The sequence below is a fragment of the Hirundo rustica genome, chromosome 4, assembly GCF_015227805.2.
Source record: "Hirundo rustica isolate bHirRus1 chromosome 4, bHirRus1.pri.v3, whole genome shotgun sequence".
Taxonomy (NCBI): Eukaryota; Metazoa; Chordata; class Aves; order Passeriformes; family Hirundinidae; genus Hirundo; species Hirundo rustica.
In genome coordinates, this window is record NC_053453.1 from 24,804,555 (window position 1) to 24,824,469 (window position 19,915).

The 19,915-nt window shown below is 35.5% G+C and overlaps 1 protein-coding gene across 2 annotated transcripts in view; it reads right to left on the reverse strand.

The window, feature by feature from the left end:
* Positions 1 to 264: 264 nt before the first annotated feature.
* The window catches only part of CAPZA2 (capping actin protein of muscle Z-line subunit alpha 2), a 32,001-nt gene continuing 12,350 nt past the window's right edge, over positions 265 to 19,915 (reverse strand). The window contains exons 2-10 of one of the 2 annotated variants that reach the window (XM_040061977.2): positions 18,286 to 18,349; positions 16,304 to 16,355; positions 15,586 to 15,649; positions 14,820 to 15,026; positions 13,580 to 13,659; positions 10,679 to 10,757; positions 7,251 to 7,322; positions 4,655 to 4,717; positions 265 to 3,834 (exon numbers count right to left, since the gene is read on the reverse strand). In XM_040061977.2, coding sequence (XP_039917911.1) covers positions 3,694 to 3,834; positions 4,655 to 4,717; positions 7,251 to 7,322; positions 10,679 to 10,757; positions 13,580 to 13,659; positions 14,820 to 15,026; positions 15,586 to 15,649; positions 16,304 to 16,355; positions 18,286 to 18,349 — 822 coding nt within the window. In that variant the 3' untranslated portion in view covers positions 265 to 3,693. Of the gene's footprint in view, positions 3,835 to 4,654; positions 4,718 to 7,250; positions 7,323 to 10,678; positions 10,758 to 13,579; positions 13,660 to 14,819; positions 15,027 to 15,585; positions 15,650 to 16,303; positions 16,356 to 18,285; positions 18,395 to 19,915 lie in introns of those variants that run through there. The other variant, XM_040061976.2, reaches the window with a different exon arrangement.

Here is a 19,915-nt window from a genome sequence, read left to right on the forward strand (position 1 = left end):
GAGCACATGGCTAACATCATGCTGAACAATACCTGTTACAGGTAAGCAAGTCACAGTAGCGTAAGAAAATATTGCTAATAAGAGAACCTACCAAGTATTAAACATTCATTTTCACAAAAGGAATAAGGTGCATATTCACAGTTCCTTTCTTTTAGCTGTAAAAGAAAAAAAAATGATCTTTTTGGTTAAAATCTGATGCAAATTTTCCCCTTAAAATAAAGAGTTGAGAGTTGACACTATCACACAAAAATTGACACTTCAAGGTTATGAACAAACTAAGTTTAATCTAAACCTATTTTACAATTGCATCAGATGAAGAACAGTTTCAGTCTTTCCAGTCAACAAATGCAGCAGAAACTCAGTCTGTGTCAGCAAGTAACTCCATATGATAGAAATCCACAGAATCGAACAGTTGATGAAACTTCTATACCTACAGTATTTACAGTCTGGAAATGTAAAGGTCCAGTTTTGTCTGAAGCTCCAGACATCCTCAACACATTGGTAGATGGTTTCTAGCTGCCTGAAAGAAACCACTGCAGTGGACTCAGGTCACCATTCAGAGCTGGAGGGTACCTGGTGCACACCCAGAGCCCAAGTCCCAGTGCTGAGTTCTCCAAAAGGAAGTGAACTCAAGGGCACCAAAACAGCTTTGATGGCCAAACAGCTCTGTGGCATGTGGGGATGCAAGAGGGATTTCCAAACTGCACAAACTACATTGCTGCCACAGATGTGGCTGGAGACATCCCCCAAAGAGAATATAGGATGTTCAGCCTCACACAAAGCTTTGAACCCTGGCTGAATCACCATTTCCTAATGAACTGCATTGCAGTGTTCCCAGTGAAACCAGATGGCAGAGCTGTTTATCAGCATGTAGAGTGGAAAGCAGCAGTAGCGATGTAGTCAAAATTACAACGATTTTAAAGTTTCATTCTACCCACAGTATGAATTTTAAGACAGACATACAAAAAGGGGCTGCTCAGGAAAACCTGCTCAGGCTGCTCAGGTGAACTGGCACTCCTGTTGCAGCTGTTCACAAAGAACAGCTGCATACTTGCAGAAGTTAAAAATTCCTTCATATAAAGGGGCACTAAGATACATAAGATGTAATACACTTCAAAACCACAAGCATTTTACAAGTCCATTTTACAAGCCATAATGTCTATAACATCAAGATTCAACAATACAAAGCTTGTCTTTATATTTAAAAATAGAATATAAACAAAGAGTAGTTCACATTAAGACACTTGCCACAGCAAAATTTCTCAGAGAAAGTGCTTTACCTACTACAGGAAATACCCTAAAGCTTACTAAGCAAGCTCAAAAATTCTTCAGTTTAGAAGTGGTAGGGATAGAAACAACAAAAAAAGTGCAAATGACATCCAAAACTTTGCTAGAAATCAAGAACTCCAAATGTGCCATGTACGTCAGCTGATAGGTCAGCTTCACATGGGGAGTCATTACCCCTAAATATGATACAGCATACCATTTTGAAAAAGTAACAGAATAGTTGATTTACTTACAAATGGCTTTATTGAAGCTATAACTTAATAAATTTGATATTCAAGGTGTAAAGTCTCACAGACTAAAAATTAACACAACAAGAAAAAACATAAGTAATACAGATCTACTTATGTTATCCAACTGGTAGAATTGAATCTGAAGGAAGCAATTCTTTCAAGATAAGGAATTAAGACTATCACAGCACTGAATAAACAGAAAGAAATACAGTAATAGAGTACTTCACAGTAAAATACCTCTTTTTTAGGAATATATTTAAAACTAGGTCTTTATTTCAGGTAAGAAAAATAGCATTCTGACTTTTTGTCAGTGCTGATTCTGGTCATCTGCAACATTCTAAACAGCTAGAAAAGTTATTTGCACCATTGTTGCCCATTAACAATTCCCCTAACTGTCCATTCACTGCCTTTTTTTACCTTGTTCTTAACAAGAATTTCTGGAAGAAATTCTTCAATAGGGTTTGTATTTAGATCTTGGTTAGACTGACAGACTGACTTGACAGTGACTCAGCATTTATTAGCTCACATGCAGCTTTTATGAGCTAATTTGAAAAGAACAACATGGTTCAGGAGCTGAACTACAAAGAATTGAAAGGGCAACTATCCAGGAAGACTGTGGTAGAACAAATCCCACTCTTCTACTATACAGTTTAATACTGTAAAGTAGCAGCAGTTTCAAGAACTTCCATACCTCTGTATAAGAGAGCACTGAAGAACAGAATATTGGGGTATTGCTATTAAAATTCAAACATCAAACTACTTCATATGTACATTTTTATACTCAGTACAAGTCTAGACTCTCTTGCTATGCTGTAACTTGAAAGTTTAAGGTAATTAGATCATGCTGTAAACGAAGACAAAGCATTTGTGTAACCTTTACTGGTTTAGGAGTGTGTATAAACACCTGCCTTCTAAAAAATACAAAAGTTGTTTAATTTTCCATTATGAGCATATAAGTAGGCTACATATTGTAAAACAAGATTTTATCCAATTAAAATGAAATATATGCATTTCATGGAAGTGTCATACACCATTTGTAATGAAGTCTGTGTTTTTAGATACTTGACATCCATTTTCAAAATAAGATACATCAGGGAAATAATTCTCCAGAATACAAATGTATTAATTTTTGGTTTTGGAATTTCTTCCATCCTCTGTAGCTAATATGAAGCTAAAATACACCTGTTTTAAGTAGACTTCCATATGCAGATGTTTTTTAAATGCAGATGAAAATGATAGTATTACAATCCCTAAATACACAAGTTTGTGGCTATTTTAAGCAGAATTTTAAAAACATTTAGAAACACCAAAAATAGGCTATATCAGGAAGCAATCTGATACTCAAATAAATAGAAAATTTGCATTTTAATGTTACATTGACTTTTAGTACATTTCAATCCAAGAAAAAATAAACAGACATAGTAATGAGTACAGGATTATATATATATTACAATATGCCTTGTTATAATACATTTGTAGCTTTACGATAAAAAAACCTGGAGGGCAGATGGAGTTTGAAATCATAATTGTCAGAACAAAGCATTAAATGCATTTCTGGAGTAAGTACTTTTATTTAATTTCAAAACCTTAGAAGAGTGTTAGACCTTGGCCTTTTATTTCAAAAAAATAATTAGCTACCATGGGGCTAGCAAGTATGTCTTCTAGGTGTAAATGATACAGAAAACACTTTTCCCAATTTTACATAAAATGAAAGGACAGATGGTTTCAAAACCAGCACCTATGGCTAACTCCATGTTGACCTTGACCTAGAAATGCATGTTACTGATCTCCACAACGAATCCAGCAAATTTTGCAAGTTGTCCATTTCACATGAAAGCAAGAGGAAGGGTTATCATATGCAAAAATATTTTTTCCAACTGTTCTTAATGTGTAATTGAAAACTAAAGGCATGGTCTCTTCATTATAAAAAAATAAAGGTACAACGGAAACTCTAAAGGAAGATATTCAGCTATAGTGAAGTTGCAACCCTCTGAAAGGAAGGAAAAAGAAAAGAAGTCAATTAGCTAAGCTTTGTGCTCTAACCAAACTACTTACAGTGATTTTCAATGGCAAAAGCCCATGCTGACTGGGTGATTTGACAGTTCCAAATATATTTTGTAATAATTTTTATTTGCATACAAGGACACGAAATTGATCCAGTCATGCAATGTTCACTTTAAGCATTCTGCATCTCTTTTCCAATTTTATAGCTAAGGATCTTGTTCCAGTCAATCTTGGTGCGGGTAACTGGCAACTGTCGACGTAAGGCCTTGAAAGTAGTGTCGGACATAGTCTGATAGTTCTCACTGATAGCAGTCTGTCAAATGAAACAAAGGCGTGAAGAACAGAACTAGGATGCCACATAAACATTCAATGACTCAGCAGCCTCCTACTTCCTAATCTGGCTTAATTAAAATATGCTGAATTGAAATGATACTTAATGAAGGAAAGCTGCTAGATATAGATTGAGACTACGTGAAGAAAATTAGTGAGCTGTATAATAAACCTGGCCAAAGCCAAGGTGTTTCAGCAAACCACAGTGTGGTTAATTAGCAGCTGAATAACATGTTGATCAGAGTTAGCTCATACGTCATTAATTCCAGACAGAAAAGTCTTCCACTATTTTTCCTGCAGGGATGCTGAAGTCAGTCCACAACATTGATTGAGTTTGAATATAATGCCTACTATAGATACTTAAATTTTTTTTATTAAAGAGTGTTTCTTCCAAACTGTCGGAACATAGTATATGAAATTTACCTTATGTTCAAGGTTCTGCAGAGGGTATCTAGAACAGTTACACTTTTCTACCTTTGAAATGACTAATTGAAAGAGTTAATACCTATAGTCATATTTAGCTAACAGAGTAGCCTCTGAACAGAATCTGTACAAAAATTCCACTTCAGGAATGCACTAATGCTTTTTGACATCAGAACTGCTGATATTTAATCATGCAAGGAACTTTGCTGCTCTCAAAAAATTACTTCTGTTGTAATGTTAGGCAGCTGAGCACAATCACCAGAAGGTTATGAAAAGGCAAGATAGGTTACATGCTGCTACCTATTTATGTGGAACTGCATTATCTTGCTGGTTAAAGAATGCTACAGATGAGTAAGAAGACAGTATTTGTTTCAACATACCTGATACTCATTTTCTGCAGCCTCTACAATTTTTATAAATTCCTTCGCTGTCTGGGCTTCATTCTAGGAAAAAAAGCATTTGAATTAGGTCTGACATACAGGGTAATTCTAGGACAAGTTGGATTACATTTTTCCTATAGTTATGAGTGATGTCAGGTAGACTCGATGAGAATACTTGACCATTCAGTAGCTAAACCAAAATGGAACATCCATCCAAAAGGCATATGATGATGATGTTAGAAGAATAAAATCAAACCATAACAAGCATAAAGAGTGTCATGAAGGTCATTAACATATTTTGATTAAGAATTCTTTGGTATGATAAAAAGACATAAGGAACAGATCAGCATTTGGAAAAATGAGAGTGCCCACCCAAGTTTCTAAAAACATGCACAGTACAAATAACAACATTATCAATGCTATTATTTCCAGCACAAATGCAAGAACATTTCAAGAACATCAGCTAACCCAGATGTTATAGTAGAATATAACCAGGAAACCGAAACAGATTTGTTTACCACTAAACATTCTGAATCTAGAGACTAAGCTGAGGAAAACACTAGACTTTATATATCTGCTATTCCAAAATCATCCCTAAACACATCTTGCAAAAAATGAGGGTGCAAATTTCATCATGACTGATAGGGATGCAACTGCGTGTTTCTTAAAAAAATAAAATACGCCCCATCAGTCAGTCTGGAAGTATATTTGCTCATGTGCTTAAAAGAAGTCTCCAGCAGGAAGTGAGGGGTCATGAATTTCCAAACTTCCAATTAGCATTGGAGACATTCCTAAGAGTGCTTTTGCAGAAGCTGTTGAAAGTTACAAGTGTTCTTGTCCCATGTAATCCCTCATTCCTGCAAAGGCAAAGACTTGGAGAAAACTCCGACAGCTTCAACCAGAACTGGTTCGAAGTTTCAGTGAAACTGCACCTAACATCTGTGAAAGTGCTCTTGGACACTGCAGGAGACGTGAAGGAGGAGGCAGAGAGCAAGCAGATGAACAAATGAAAAGGTTTTGACTTTTCAGTGAACTGAGGAAAAGCTTTCAAAGGCTCTGTGCTAATGAAAGGAAAAATTCAGAGCTATGAGGTCTTATTTGTCTCAGAGGAAACCAAGGGACAAGGAAATAACCTTCAGGAAAATTATTCACAGCTCTAGCAACAAAAGAACTCTTCATTAATTTATTTCTGCTGTGCCTGTTAATCGTTTTACAATAGGTTCTCTGACAAACAGCAAAAAAGAGGAGGCTCCTTTTATTCTGCCTACCATTTCTGCTGTGGGAAATAAGAACTTGTACAGCCTCTGCCCTCTGTGAAGCTCACGGCCAAGGTTAAAAATTGGTAACCAGCAGCATACTTGCTTTTGTTTTAACTAAGTTATGTAAAAGATGTTTTCCTACTCATTGGTCTGTTGCTGCTTTACTGAATTGCAAAACAGGATTAAGTTTCTTCCCAACAGTAAGTGAAGCAAAACCTATTGACAAGAGAACTACATCCACATAACCTTCCCTGAAGCAACTCTTATTTGAATGAAAGACTAAACAGATCCCTTTGCCCTGGAGAGTCAGAAGTAATTTTATATCTACAGCTCCACAAGTGTTATCAGTTGGCACCACATTCCCCCATTTTTTATGGTACTATTGCAACTAAAAAGCCAACAAGCCTTGCTTTATATTAACAAACAATGTTCTTTATTGATGAACTGAGCTATTGAGCCAAATTGGCCACTGGTAGTCGTTATCATTAAAATACTTCTACTGTTCACTTTTACAATTTCTCTTTGCCAGCTTAACCTCACGGTCTTAAACTTTATTAAAAGACACTCCAACCGAAAATCTTGCCGTTTATAAATGCCATTATAGACATTTCAGAAGCAGGAGCTGTTCCTGGTGGAACATTATCAATCCTTAAAAGATACATCTGTTACTATTTCCAAAAAATTTTTATTTCTATTGTTTGCTCCTCATTACTATAATAATCCATTCGGCAAGAAGTTGAAGAAAATGATGATTTAAATAAGAAGCGTGTTATGATTCTCAAGTTAAACCATCTCTGAAAGGACTTTTTGTACAGAACAAGACACTGACAGCTCTAGTTAGAGACAGAGAAAATGAAGGGAGAATACCCACTGCTGCTTCTCAATCAGTACCATTTGTTTACTGTTTTAGCATACTGGTCATCATCCAGTGAGCAAAGAAGGCAATCTCCTAGAGACTGTACTACTAAAGTCAGTTGTTTTAACTCAAACCTCCTTCAAATTCAAAAATTGATTCTAGAGGTCATTCTGCAGAATGAAGTTTAAATACATGAGAAGTGCAGAAGACTGACAACAAGCTAATTAAAGCTTTAAAATCAAAGTTAATGTTGCTTATATAAGCCACATGCAAGCATACATTAAATTTTTTACTTTTTTTTTAAACACTAGTTACGTTAGGTAGTAGTAAATATTACATATAAAATATCTGTAAATTCGAACATTACTTCGCATACTTGTAGAAGAACAAAACTCAAAACTTCTGAGCTTTAAGCTTGCTTCTATTTTTAAATTAAGAAGTCACTTCAATATACCCACTAAGGTCTTTAAAGGTCACTTACAGACACTGTTAGAGAATCCTGTATGTCTTTATGGCTCACCAGCTGAACATTACCATCTTCATAATAGTGAACCTAGAGAAAATTAAACAAAGAACCCCATAATAAGTTTTACAGATCAACATCATGCAGGAAAATCAAAGTATTGCATTATTTATCATAGTATGAAACTTATACAAATCAGTCAAAATCCCATATGGAATGTTACGGAACAAAAGCAAAGAGGAAAACAAAAATAATGCAGAATTTAGTATTTTTGAGGGGAAATACTGAAGAGGCTAGTCTGGAAACATGGTTTGTGTTGATATGCCTTAAATAGTATTTCAAGCAAAGAAGTTTAGGTTTTGGTTAACATCATGAAGATGACAACACCTTATTTATGTGACCTTACTATAAACTCCTGAAATGAATAGACTAGACTATTCTAAATGGTGAAGATATATTTAAAATTAGAATAGTTAGGGGAAGGTTTCAGGATACTGTGAAGTTTTTCTGCTTCCCCAAGTTGTCCCTGTTTTCTAGGGACAGTGCAATGTCAAGCTTCCCTTTTTAGCTCTGTCTGGGTTGCATATTTTCCTCTATTAGATGTGTCTCATAACAAAAGCAGGAATTTATCTAATCAAAGCGGTTCCCAAGGTTAGGTAGCAAAGCAGAATGAAATTATTTATTCTTGAAATGCTGTATCTACAGAACAGCCTCCTTGCTTGTTTTGCAGAAGAACACTAAAACTCAACCCAAGCTAACTTTTATGTACAGCTGGGACAGATATGAAAATGTTTAGTTCCTAATATAACTGTTGGAAAACTAAAAAATCAGGAAGCGTATATAAAACTGCGTGTGATCATTAACAATAATTGATAAAGAAGCTATGCAGGTCATTGACATTAAATAAGCATCTTTGAAGATTTTTTACAAGTTTCAAGTAAAAAAGATTGTCAACATAGCTGATGTTATGAGAAAATGAAACATCTCACCCTATTAGATAACATAATTTTGATATTAATGCAAAATAGTGTAATTTCCTATGCATTATGATCATATGTGCAAAAGTCCCTCAACTTTATAAAGAACAGAAAAAACATGATGCACAGTAAGACAGCTGTAATACCACACATAGAAAAGGTTTCCTACATGAGTAAAACATTATTTTCCTATGACTCATCTTAAATGATTATTTTGCTTATTGTCAAATACTTGTTTTGGAATTCACTTCCTAAAAGATAAGAAGTATTTACTAAGTGCACAATTCTAAGAACTCCCAATGAAGCAGCAGAACCCAAAGAAATATAAGTGTTCTGCCACGTCCATCACAATTCACTGCAGAGAGCCCAAACCTCCCCTGTGCTCTGAGGCCAATACCAGCACAAACATCTTATCTGTGTAACTGAGTCACATTCTTGGCAAACACTCAGACCTAAAAGCTTAGCAGAGATGGAGAGTCAAATCTAATTCTGGGATCTGTAATATCTTGAACAAAATATGAGAAGTAACTGTTCTGTACTCTACCTCTCTGCTGACATCCTTCTAGAATGCTAGGTCTGGGTTCAGAAGACTACAAGAAGGAGGATGTTTATGAACAGAACCTCTTGGAAAGGTTAACTAAGGAGGGATGAGAATAACAAATTATCTAAGAGATAAAATTAGTAACCAGTACACTTATCATTGTTTTCCATGCACAGTTGGAGCACGTTAAATGCCATAGGGATTTAGTTTTAGTAAAAGGCTCTGCTGTTGCTTTTCCCTTGCATATAATTAAAGAAAATTAAACAGAAGAGATTGTGACATTTAATATCTCCTACATCAGGATTAACAGAATTAAAGAAAAAAGGAAGAAATTTTGCAAATGACCTTAAAAATACTGAATACCTGAAGATAGCAGGTGATGCTGCAATTTCCCCCAACTTATTAATAAAAGGTCTTATCAGAAACAGAGCAATAGTGTATTGCTGTCAAAGATTTTGCAAAGAACACTGAAATTTCAATACTCTATACTAATGCTGTAGACATTTCATTTTCTAGAAAAATATTTTGCTTCTTAAGAAAAAAAAAGCACTTTTTTGTTTGCTTGCGAGGTGAAGAGGTAGCATTCCCACATACACTGAAGAAATTGTACACCATTTCTAAAAATTTAAAACTGAGTTCAAAATTCCTTTGGTGAAACAAGTAGTTTCTACACATGTAGGTAGAAGTGAAAAAAGTAGAACTTTTCATCATTCTCCATAACACACACTTTAATGAATATAAATAATGTCTTGATCAAATATGTGAAATAGTGCTAAAAGACAAAATCATCTGGTGCCCAAATGGAAAAGCTGATTAGAACGTGAATGAATTCCTCGTTCAGACTATTTTTTTGGGTGCTGCCCTAACCGTTCCAAGAATTAGGTGGACAGATGCTTCCTTGTTCTGGAAAATCTCTTAAGGCATTTAACCAAAAGTGCATGCTGTGGAGAAAATGCCTGCTTTGCTGCAAGCTGGATTTAAGTGACAAAGTCTTGAGAAGCCCAAAAGTTACTTAAGGTGCTGCTTACCATGACTATTGTGATCTGACAACATAATAATGGCTATTCACATTTTGACTATCATTCCAATGCACCAGCATGGGAAAGCAAATTCAGGGTCCCCTTGCTTGGGTGAATCTAAACACAGCTACCACATCCTAAAATAACATCCTAGCCTCAGGTTAGAAAAATATTTCTTTGCATCTTCCTTCTGCAGTCATCACTGAGCGGTAAGGACAAGCAAAACTCATGGGGACACGAAAAAACCCCCACAACAATAAAACCCAAAAAACAACAAAAAAGACCTGCACTAAGTTTCTAGTCCCTGGTCCCAGAACTGTTTCAATAAACCACTGCAATGTATGTGTACACATTCCAGGGAACTAATCCAGAAAGCTGAGTCTCCCTGCCTACCACATGACAGTCAGACTTCCTTTGGTCTCAAGACTTCTGCCTGCTTGAAATTCCTCCTTTCTGAATGCCCTAAAGCCAACAGGAAAGCCAAATTCTGAATGAAGAAGAAGCAGATTCAAAAATTTCTGATGGTGGAATTGGTGAACCAAAGGTTTCCACCTTTCTGAACAATACGATAACATTAAAAAAACCCCAAAAATCAGTTAAAATGAAACAGGCCTACCCTCAGGAAAGGCTCGCCTCATTGTGAATTCAACAGGAAACCGAAGGGGTATATGCCTAGCTGAGAAGAATACACCTTCTCAAGTCCTCTGAATCATATATTAAACACACATTTTATGTTTTTAAGGATTAGACAAATATGCAAATTAAGTCACTAACACTTAAATCAATGAGCACTGCTGTCTTGCTTACTGAGTCCCCATTTTCCTTTAACATATTTGATACGCTGGCCTGAGTCTCCCTTGATAATGACTGCGATTTTATGGCTCAGGACACAGTTTGAGATAAGCATACCTGAATTTTCAAGATGCCAGCCACTTGAGTGGTTGAAGGAGTGATTGTAAACTTCCATTCTGACCTCCAACGGCCATTCCTTAAAAAAAACAGTAAAACAGAAACTAGATATCACCCCAGTGGTTATGAAAAAAATCCCAACATACAACTGACAGTGAAAGGAAACCAGAGAATGAAATTTGCAATGCAACAACACATGCAGAAAATCTTCCCCTAAAGATTCAGCCTCATGATCAGTCAAGAACAGAACAGTTTCCTAAATATTTAACCTCAGTTTCTCATGTGGACCAAAGAGATTTGTTATTAAGGACCTTTTAACAGGAGAACTTAACTTCTGAAGATACCTAAAGCCTCCAATGTTCTTTCTCTCTTGTAGTATTAGTTAGGCACAGACAGTCAATATTTTGTTTCTAGGACCTGGAAGACTCGATCAGCTGAAGTCACACTTCACCTCAAGCTATCAGAAACTTGAACAGAAGGAACATTAAAGTAGCAGGACCTTCTGCTGTGTTTAACTGTAACTAGGCCTTTTAGCTCTTCTAGCATTTCCTTTCCAGGACAACTAGTTCCTTCCACAAATTCAGAATCCTTGCCAAAATGCCTAAAAGGTGTTTCAAATACCTGGAAAACAGTATGGGGAGAGCATGGTGTAGTTTCACCTGATTTCTTTCCTGTAAACTAGACATTTTCTTGTTTAGCTATGAGGTTAGTGAATAAGAAGGTTAGTACTATAGAGCCGAATAAAGAATGTACTGCAGCAGTCCATGATTTGTCTCCTGTTTTCACTTAAAGAAGGAAACAAAGTTGATACTATGTGTTCCAATCCTGCTAATGTTAGTTAGGTGTAGATTCCAGTGCATCCAACCAGGGAAGAGAAAGACACAATACGTTAAAATTAAGAGCTAATGAATCTATATAATGACACATCTTGGATAGTAACAATGGTAACTCAACTATAAAGCCATTGGTTATTATTTCAGACAATATCCAAAATATCACTGAAAATATAGACAAAGACAATTCAGAAGCTTGTTGGCATTGCTAAGAAAACTGAAAGGGCTGCCCAACTTAGTGACACTAATACTACTAGTAGCCATATAGACTGACCCACTGATTATGAGAAAGCTTATGTGCTGGATTACACCTCAGGTACAATTGTAGTATTTGAATGCCAGAGATTCAATGGCTAGCTAACAGATTTGTTTGCTTCTCAGCCACTCTGTGGTCCCTTGAAGTTAAGATGACCAGTGTTCCCACTCTGGGATATCTTTTTGTCCTTAAGTTGCTATTACTTTAAAAAAAAAAAAAAAAAACAAGTTCAGAAGGATTTTTTTGTAGGAAATGCTCTAAGGTAAAAACAACACCATTTCTTTATTTAGCTCAGCTGACTTAGAATGCCTTGAAAGAGATTAACTTTCCTCTCCTTTCTTTAATAAGCCATCTATCCTACTACATTGATATCGTTTCAAATAATCACAAAGTATTTTTCTTTGGTATATATTGGTTTTCTGTCACCCCACAAACTTACTCTCATAGTAGGCTGACAGACTTCCAAATGCCTAAAAAGCTGAAATACCTTGAGAGTAAGTACTGGCTGTGGTTTGGGCTGGATATCCAGCCATGCAGCTGGATAACTGAGGAATCTGGTCAACTTGGAATCCATTCCTCCATCTCTAAGTCTCCCAAACCAATATGCATTTATTACAACTTGCTAAGAACAAGAATTAGATTTGGACTACCCCTGAAAAACTTTTAAAAACATGGTCAATATTTATCCATAGATGCCCAACCATAACTTTAACACAGAAAACTTTCAAGTGAGATTTTTTCCATCTATAAAAGGTTGCTGCATATCCTCTTCTTTAAAGACTAGAAAATTAATTATTTGGAATATCAAAATTCATTCATAGTTCCAAACTAAGAAGAAAATATTATTTCAAGTCACTTCTAATATTGATGTAAACATGAAGACTTAACTAGTCAAGTTTAAGTCAAAAAGAAAAATACTCATTAGGTATGCAAATTCAATAAAAATCAGTGTACTGGGCAAATAATTTAACTGATACATACACATGCTGAAATTACTACGGCTATGCAATATCCACCTTCAGAATCAAACCCTGAAGATTTTTGTACTTCCATTCATTACCTGTGGGATTACTAATATAAACTGCAAGCAGTTGCAAAATAGCAAACCAAATAATGAAATACCTTTCTTCTGACAACTGCATATATAAGCTATCCTCAGGATTTAACCTACTTAACCCATTCCTGATACTGTGATATTTTATGTCAGCTTTTTATGTCAGTTTCCTGTATGGAGCTACCCAAAGTTCACTCCAGACTGTGGAAAATATCATTCAACTAAGTCCATTACAAAAAAAAAAAAAAAAGAGAGCGAGAGAGAGAGAGAAAGCTGCAGTTTGGAAGAGTTTATTTCATCCAAAATCACCTTTATCTGTCTAAGCCCAAAACTGATCACTGAAGTCCCACTGTAAAGTGTTTTTTTGGTCATCTTTCTCTAAGAAATGCAAACTAGAAGGAGCTGATTTTATTCTGTCAGTCACAAAGGAAGCAAAACAAGCCAAAGCAATTTTATTAGGGAAGACAGCCATGAGTATTGGTGTCAGTGTGATAAACAGGACAATTAATCACGTATGTCATATGTGTGATAGGAATTTTACAACGTTCTGCAACAGAGATGCAGATACACAGCCATTTTACTTATCACAAAGGGAGAGATTTCAAGAGTTTTGGCAGAAAAACTTGGGAGTGGGGTGGAGGGAGAAGAAGGGTCCCAAACAGATGTGCATCCACCTTCTTCTCTGAACTAAGGATTATCAGTGTAATCTTACTCAGTTTGCTGTGTTTTACTGTCTGTGGATCCATACAGAAACTTACCAAAAATTTTTTGCTTGAAACTGATGGCTCTCTATGCATGCAATAATGGTTTGTTGTCCATCAATCGTTTTACCATACACCTTAATTAGGAAAAAAAAAAAAAAGGCAATGTACAGTCAAAGTTTGAGTAGACCTTGCTCAAATTGCTTAGATATCTGGTTCTACTATTGTTACATACACTGTAAAATTTCATTTTATAACCACTTACGATTATGCATAATATTCTGTACATGAAACAATAAAATATTTATTACAATGCAGAAAAAAAATCCAAGATTAAAAAGCCTGAAGGTCAATCATCTTAACTAAATTTTATATATTGTGAACTCCTTTTTCTACCACTACAGATTTCTAAGCCTGTAACAGTGACTATTGAGACATTATATATTTAGTACCAGCTGGATTTCAAACACCAGTAATTCTACCAACTATATGACAATTGAAACCTGTACAGAATAGCATAAAGGGTGGATTTGATTCTCTGTTCTGCTTTATCCCCCCAAACCAAATGCTACTAGAAATTATCTCAGCAAACATGCAATCTATTTTCCTTTAAGGATCTGGAACTCATCTGACTGCTTGGGAATCTGATTCAACTTGTTAACTCAGCAGCTGATTTACTTTTCCCCCCCCAGTTAATTTTTCTGTCACATCAACATAAATCACAGAACAGCTATCAATACATCAGCTTGCTGAGATTTAAATAGTCATAGGGCTTGTAACAGCAAGCAAATACTATTTTAGTCCAGACTAAGAGGTTTTATTTTAAGAAGCTATCAGAACCATCAATTCTGGTAATAAGAATAAGCACTTGGATATATAGGAGATATGATGGAGCAAAACCAGTTTGCTTTACTTAAGACAGTTTTGTCAGTAAACCAAGCCAATGCAGACATTTCTATCTTATGGAATTTTTCTCCCCTTCTAAGGAACCAGCCAAATAGCCAGGATCAGCAGGATCAGCCTGCAGTAGTCCACAAAATGTCTAAATGCATTAAGAAATTTAAATAAAAATGCTTACATACAGAGGTAAATCTTCACTATGGCCTGCAGTAACCACCCACTAATAATCCAATAGCTAAAACATTAAATTTCTGAAGCTTCCCTGCATTTCTCATGAACTCCCAACAGGAATAATTTCTTTAAAGTCAGAACTGTCTCTTTCTGGTTTACAAATAGCTCCCTTTTAAAATTATTATCTATCTATAGTGGTACAGTGGTTATGTAATTTAGCACTTACTGTGCAGACACCATTTGGATAGTGTTCCTTCACATATGCTTTCATTGCTGTTTCAACTGAATTTCTCCAGGACTCTATGGCATTTTCAACTTCATGGGGTCTAGGATCAGTAGCCTCCTTTCTTAAATGATCAAATTTAAAAGATATCTTGTTCTTGGGATCCAGAAATTTTCCATTTCCCAAATCACCATGTTCTGTTATCAAAACCTGTATTATAAAATTTAAGAATTTAAGTTAAAGTCTATTTCATATATATATATAAAATATAAATTTTATTAAATCATAAAATTAGTTAATAACATTTGCTATTCAGTAAAAAATAAAAAATGCCATGCCAAAACTTATTATATCCTGCATTTAATGGGAGTTTAATCACACACAAAGACTTACATTTTAAACAAAATATGCATACAGCAAGAGAGGAGAATGTGAATATGATACACTGCCACAGAAAAACAAATCTTGATTCTTACCCTCTTACTGCAACAAACAATGCAAGACAGAAATTCATGTCTTCTACTACTAAAGATGGAACAAATTGTTTTACAGCTACAAAACATTGAATTCAGCCAACACTGCAGACTAAAATGTCAAGCTCTTTAGACACTCCTGAGTGATTAATTTATGGTACTACTGAAGGGACACAATCTCTACGTTTTGGTAAGGAAGATGTATTTATTTTAATTTTCTCACCAAGAACTGTTCCAGTACCAGAACATCTTTAACAGTTTAAAGAAGAATTGCAAGTATTTCATTGTACTCATACCTGTTCGTCGTAACCGTCAATTTTTACAGGAGTAAACTGGTCCAAGTTGTACTGTGCAAATGCACTACAAGAGATAAAAACCAACAAAAGCTTGCATCAAGCACAGTCCTTTTCCTTAGTAGTAGTTAGAGGGTCTAAATAATAGCTAATAATCTGGGCACTTAAGCATTAAAAAATTTTATCAATGCTTTACCTGGCAGGCCAAAATTCTTGGAATCACTTTAGTTCACTCAGTGCTTGTGTTACAGATTCCAACCACTATTACACAAAAATCTGCATTCACAAGTAACCTGATACAGACAAACACCTAAGCTTTACAGTAACCCACAGAAACTGGAGGAAGAAATAAAGTTTTAATTCCACAGGGATCCAACCTCCTAAGCCACATACTTCCACTCTTACAGATGAAACTGATTTTGGCATGAAAGTATAGTAAACATAATGTTCTGATACAGAAGTAGGATCTAAGGATGCAGTATCTTACAGATGTTCAAGTAACATCTACCATGAGACAGAAAATAAAATTGCTCTAATCATTGATACAATACAGATCTCTCCTCTGCCAAGAATTTAATCTTGATCAAAGATGCCCAATGCACACAATAGGGTTTTACTTGCCAAGCACACATCTTTAAACAAACTGCTTACTGATTATGCAAGTCCTACTGAAAAAACATCTTGCTTTTATGCAACTGAGTATGTGACAGCTGGTACTTACTGGGCTGCTCCTTCCCTGAGAAGATTGTCATTATTAAGCAGCAACCGAACATCTGAAAGGAGTTATTTAAAACATATAAGTTCAGTTAACACAGAAACTTGTTTCAGTCACATAATAAATGTCAACAGACTGCACAAAACAAAAAAACCCACCAACCTACTCTATACCCACAGAGATTACTAGGTAGGAAATTTATTGCTTCATATTTTATAATTTTGACTGAATAAAATGAAAATAATAGTATAGAAATGGATCTCTTTCAAGACAATAGACAATCTGACAAATAAATAGAAGCCGTATTCTACAGGCTCTAGAAATCTGTCAGTCTAGTTTTTAGAGAAGCTCTGAATGAGAACAGCACAGAATTCTACCAAGTTTCCTTTAAAATGTATATTACCAACTCCCTCACACAGTATTATTGCTACTGTATTCTGATGACACTGATATTGTGTGCAATGAACTCACAGGTTTTTAAGCCTTACCATTTTTAGTTACATTCCTAAATGACACTTACTGGGCAGAGGATTATACACCACAATAGCATTTTTTTCTACCATGACACAAGAAACATATTAAGTCAACACTCTCCTCAAAATTACTTAATATTTATTGTGCAGCAATTTTCTCATTTATGGACTTGACTTTACTAGGCACTGTTTTAATAACAATTTAATTCACTGCTCATTAACTAACCAATCATTAGTCTTGCCAGAACATATTAAACCTCTTCTAAATATTTTCAAGGTATCATTCAAGTGAAAAGAAAAAAAAAAAAAAATCTGGAATATATGTTTTCTTTTAAAAACAAACAAGACAACCCTCCTGAAATAAACCAAACTCCCCCACCCAAACCAAAACATGAAATACCCCAAAGGAAAAAACCACCTCACATACTCAAAAATCCCACGTGAAACCAACCAACCCCACAATTTACAGAAATGGAATGAAAAGCTTTCTCTCTCATTTTAAGGCAGCCTGAATCCCACTGAACAGTGGTCAGGCATTTGTGATCAAATATTCCTTGTACTCTATTATTGAGCAGGTAGTTGCACCTATGAATTGGCATAACAATAATGTTTATAAGCAGTACTACTCTAAGAAATTTTAATAATCTTCACGAAGTTAGTAAGCTGCTCACTTCAAAAATTAAGTACTAACTAATTTTAAATAATAACCAGCTGGCCACAGTTTAACTTAAGAACAAGGTTCTTGTAAAAGTATTGCATTCTCTAATAAACTTAAGCTCTCTCCAGCCTGACACTGACTACAGGCTTTGTATACTAAATTTACTTTTTTACTTAAATAGCTTCAGAAACATTTGTAAGTCACAATTACAAAGCCTGCCTTTTTATACTATATGTATGCCCAAATATCTTGATGACAAACAACAATTTTTTTCTTTTTAAATAACATCTGAGGTAAAGTTTAGACAACAGTAGTTGAAAGATGCTTATTTAATTTAAGTTTCCTTTCAGTTTACCAATACACTCAGTAAAATGGAGTGTGCCCAGAATTTAAAGGTTAGAAATGTTTGGAAAAGATTAATATTCTTTCCACAACTGGCATTAGGCAGTAGTCTTCTGTGTATCCAAGTTAAAGTATTTGTAACGTCTAAAAAAAAAGGATCATTTTAATTTCAGCTAGTTTAATTTTTGTTGAAAAATATAATTGTCTATCAAAGATGAAAAATAAGAGTATGTGTCTTCTAAACAGAAACCCTTGTAACTGTTAATTCATGACTCATTGAAAACAGAGACAAAGCTTGTTCTCACATCACAAAGAAAAGTAGTACTTCCCTTGTTTTGCATTTAAACTTCAAGTTGTCTTGTGACTGCAAAGCTTATCATGCCCAGCTACAAAACCAGCCCTTACAGCAAGGGAGCTGCCACAATATAAACCACATGAAATTCTGAGGAATAATCAGCAACGCAATTTTGGATATAGATGCCTTAAATGAAAGGACAGAGCAGACAGATACTCACCATTGAACACCTCATTGAATTCCCCAGGAGGAGCATGAATTATGAATTTTGCTGCTATACGCACCTTAAATACAAAAACAATCATGTGGTTGTATATACTTGCATTCATTCCAATTCAAAGCAGTTATGCATTATGCAGTTTTAACAGCCAGACATGAAATTGTACAACTCCCACTGGTTCACATATTTGTTCACATTATTTTAACTACTTGGTCTTTATTAAAAACACAGACTATAAAGTTCCACCTCTTCAAACAAAATAGAGATTATATGTGATGGAAGCACATAGTGAAATTGAGTCATTCATGTTTTCTATTACTGGCAAACAGGAAAAGATGAATACAACAAGTAAGATCAATCACACATTCACAATCTATGCCAGCTTTCAGTCCACAGACGCCTGGGAATCAATACACAATCCAAGAGAGCCAAAAATCATGACGAAGATGCATTTGATCTTTAAAGCCTCTCTTCCAACTTTAGTACATTTTCCAAAAGGTCCACACTGGCAGATTAAGCTTAAAAACACTGCATAGACACGAAAGCTTGTAATTTCACCTGCGCCTACTTAAGACTTCTTAGTACCACAGCACCAGCAGATAAAGCTTAAAAAAAGTTGAGATCTTAATTAGCAATTAATGGCCTTCAGCCACAACTTCTTACAGAGAAAACACAGCATAAGCCAGTGTTTCCACTAAAAGTATGCACACCTGCCCTGGCTTTCTCTCTCCTTCTGCTTGCACAGGCCCTTTACAACAGCACAGTGAGCAAAATCAGGAAAGTTATTGCTCTTTTTTTTCAGGCAAGGTCCCTGAGCCGTTTCACTACACAACTCAGACACATGTGCTTGCAAAAAGCCCACAAAAATACTTTCTAAATGTGAAACAACTTTTAAACTTCTCAATTATTACCTTACTTGCAGAATGTCCCTTCGCAGACACACTTTCATTCATTCTTTTTCCTCCATGCACTGTTAAGGGCACCCATTATAAAACTAATTAAATATTGGTTCCCTAACTTAACCTGGGAAAAATTCCTGTCCTTCACAGTTATCCAAGCTCACCACACACTTAAAGCTCTCTTGCATCCTTGATATGGTGTTGCTATTCAAATACAGGATACTACCTAAACCAGTTTCCCTTTCCAACACCTTCTATCATGTATCTATGGAATGAAGAGCTGGAAAATTCAGTGTCTGGGAGCACGGTTTGAAATTAAGGTGTTTGAGAAGCACACATTTCATTAACAATATCTAAAAATAACCAAAGAATGCATTACATCTACACATTTCTTTGTGTTTGAAACAACAAAAGAACTGTCTGAGCATGCTAGAGCTCTTGAACTGACAAGAAAACAGCTTTTACAACTGAGGGTAGCAATACAGCCAGTGTTTTGGGCCCCTGCTTCTTGACAGGGCCCAAATTGCAGACAAGGGTGTCCAGGAGAGGTGGTTCAACTTGAAGTGTCCTGGGAGAGCACTTAGCTGCCTCATTAGCAGTGTTCAACCCTCATGAGATCCCATGTGACCAGCCCAGGCAGCTTTCGGATCACTAACAGCACATGATCATTCAGAGCTAGATAATGGAAATAGAAAAGATGTCAGTTCCCAACTTTCTAACCTAAATGCTGC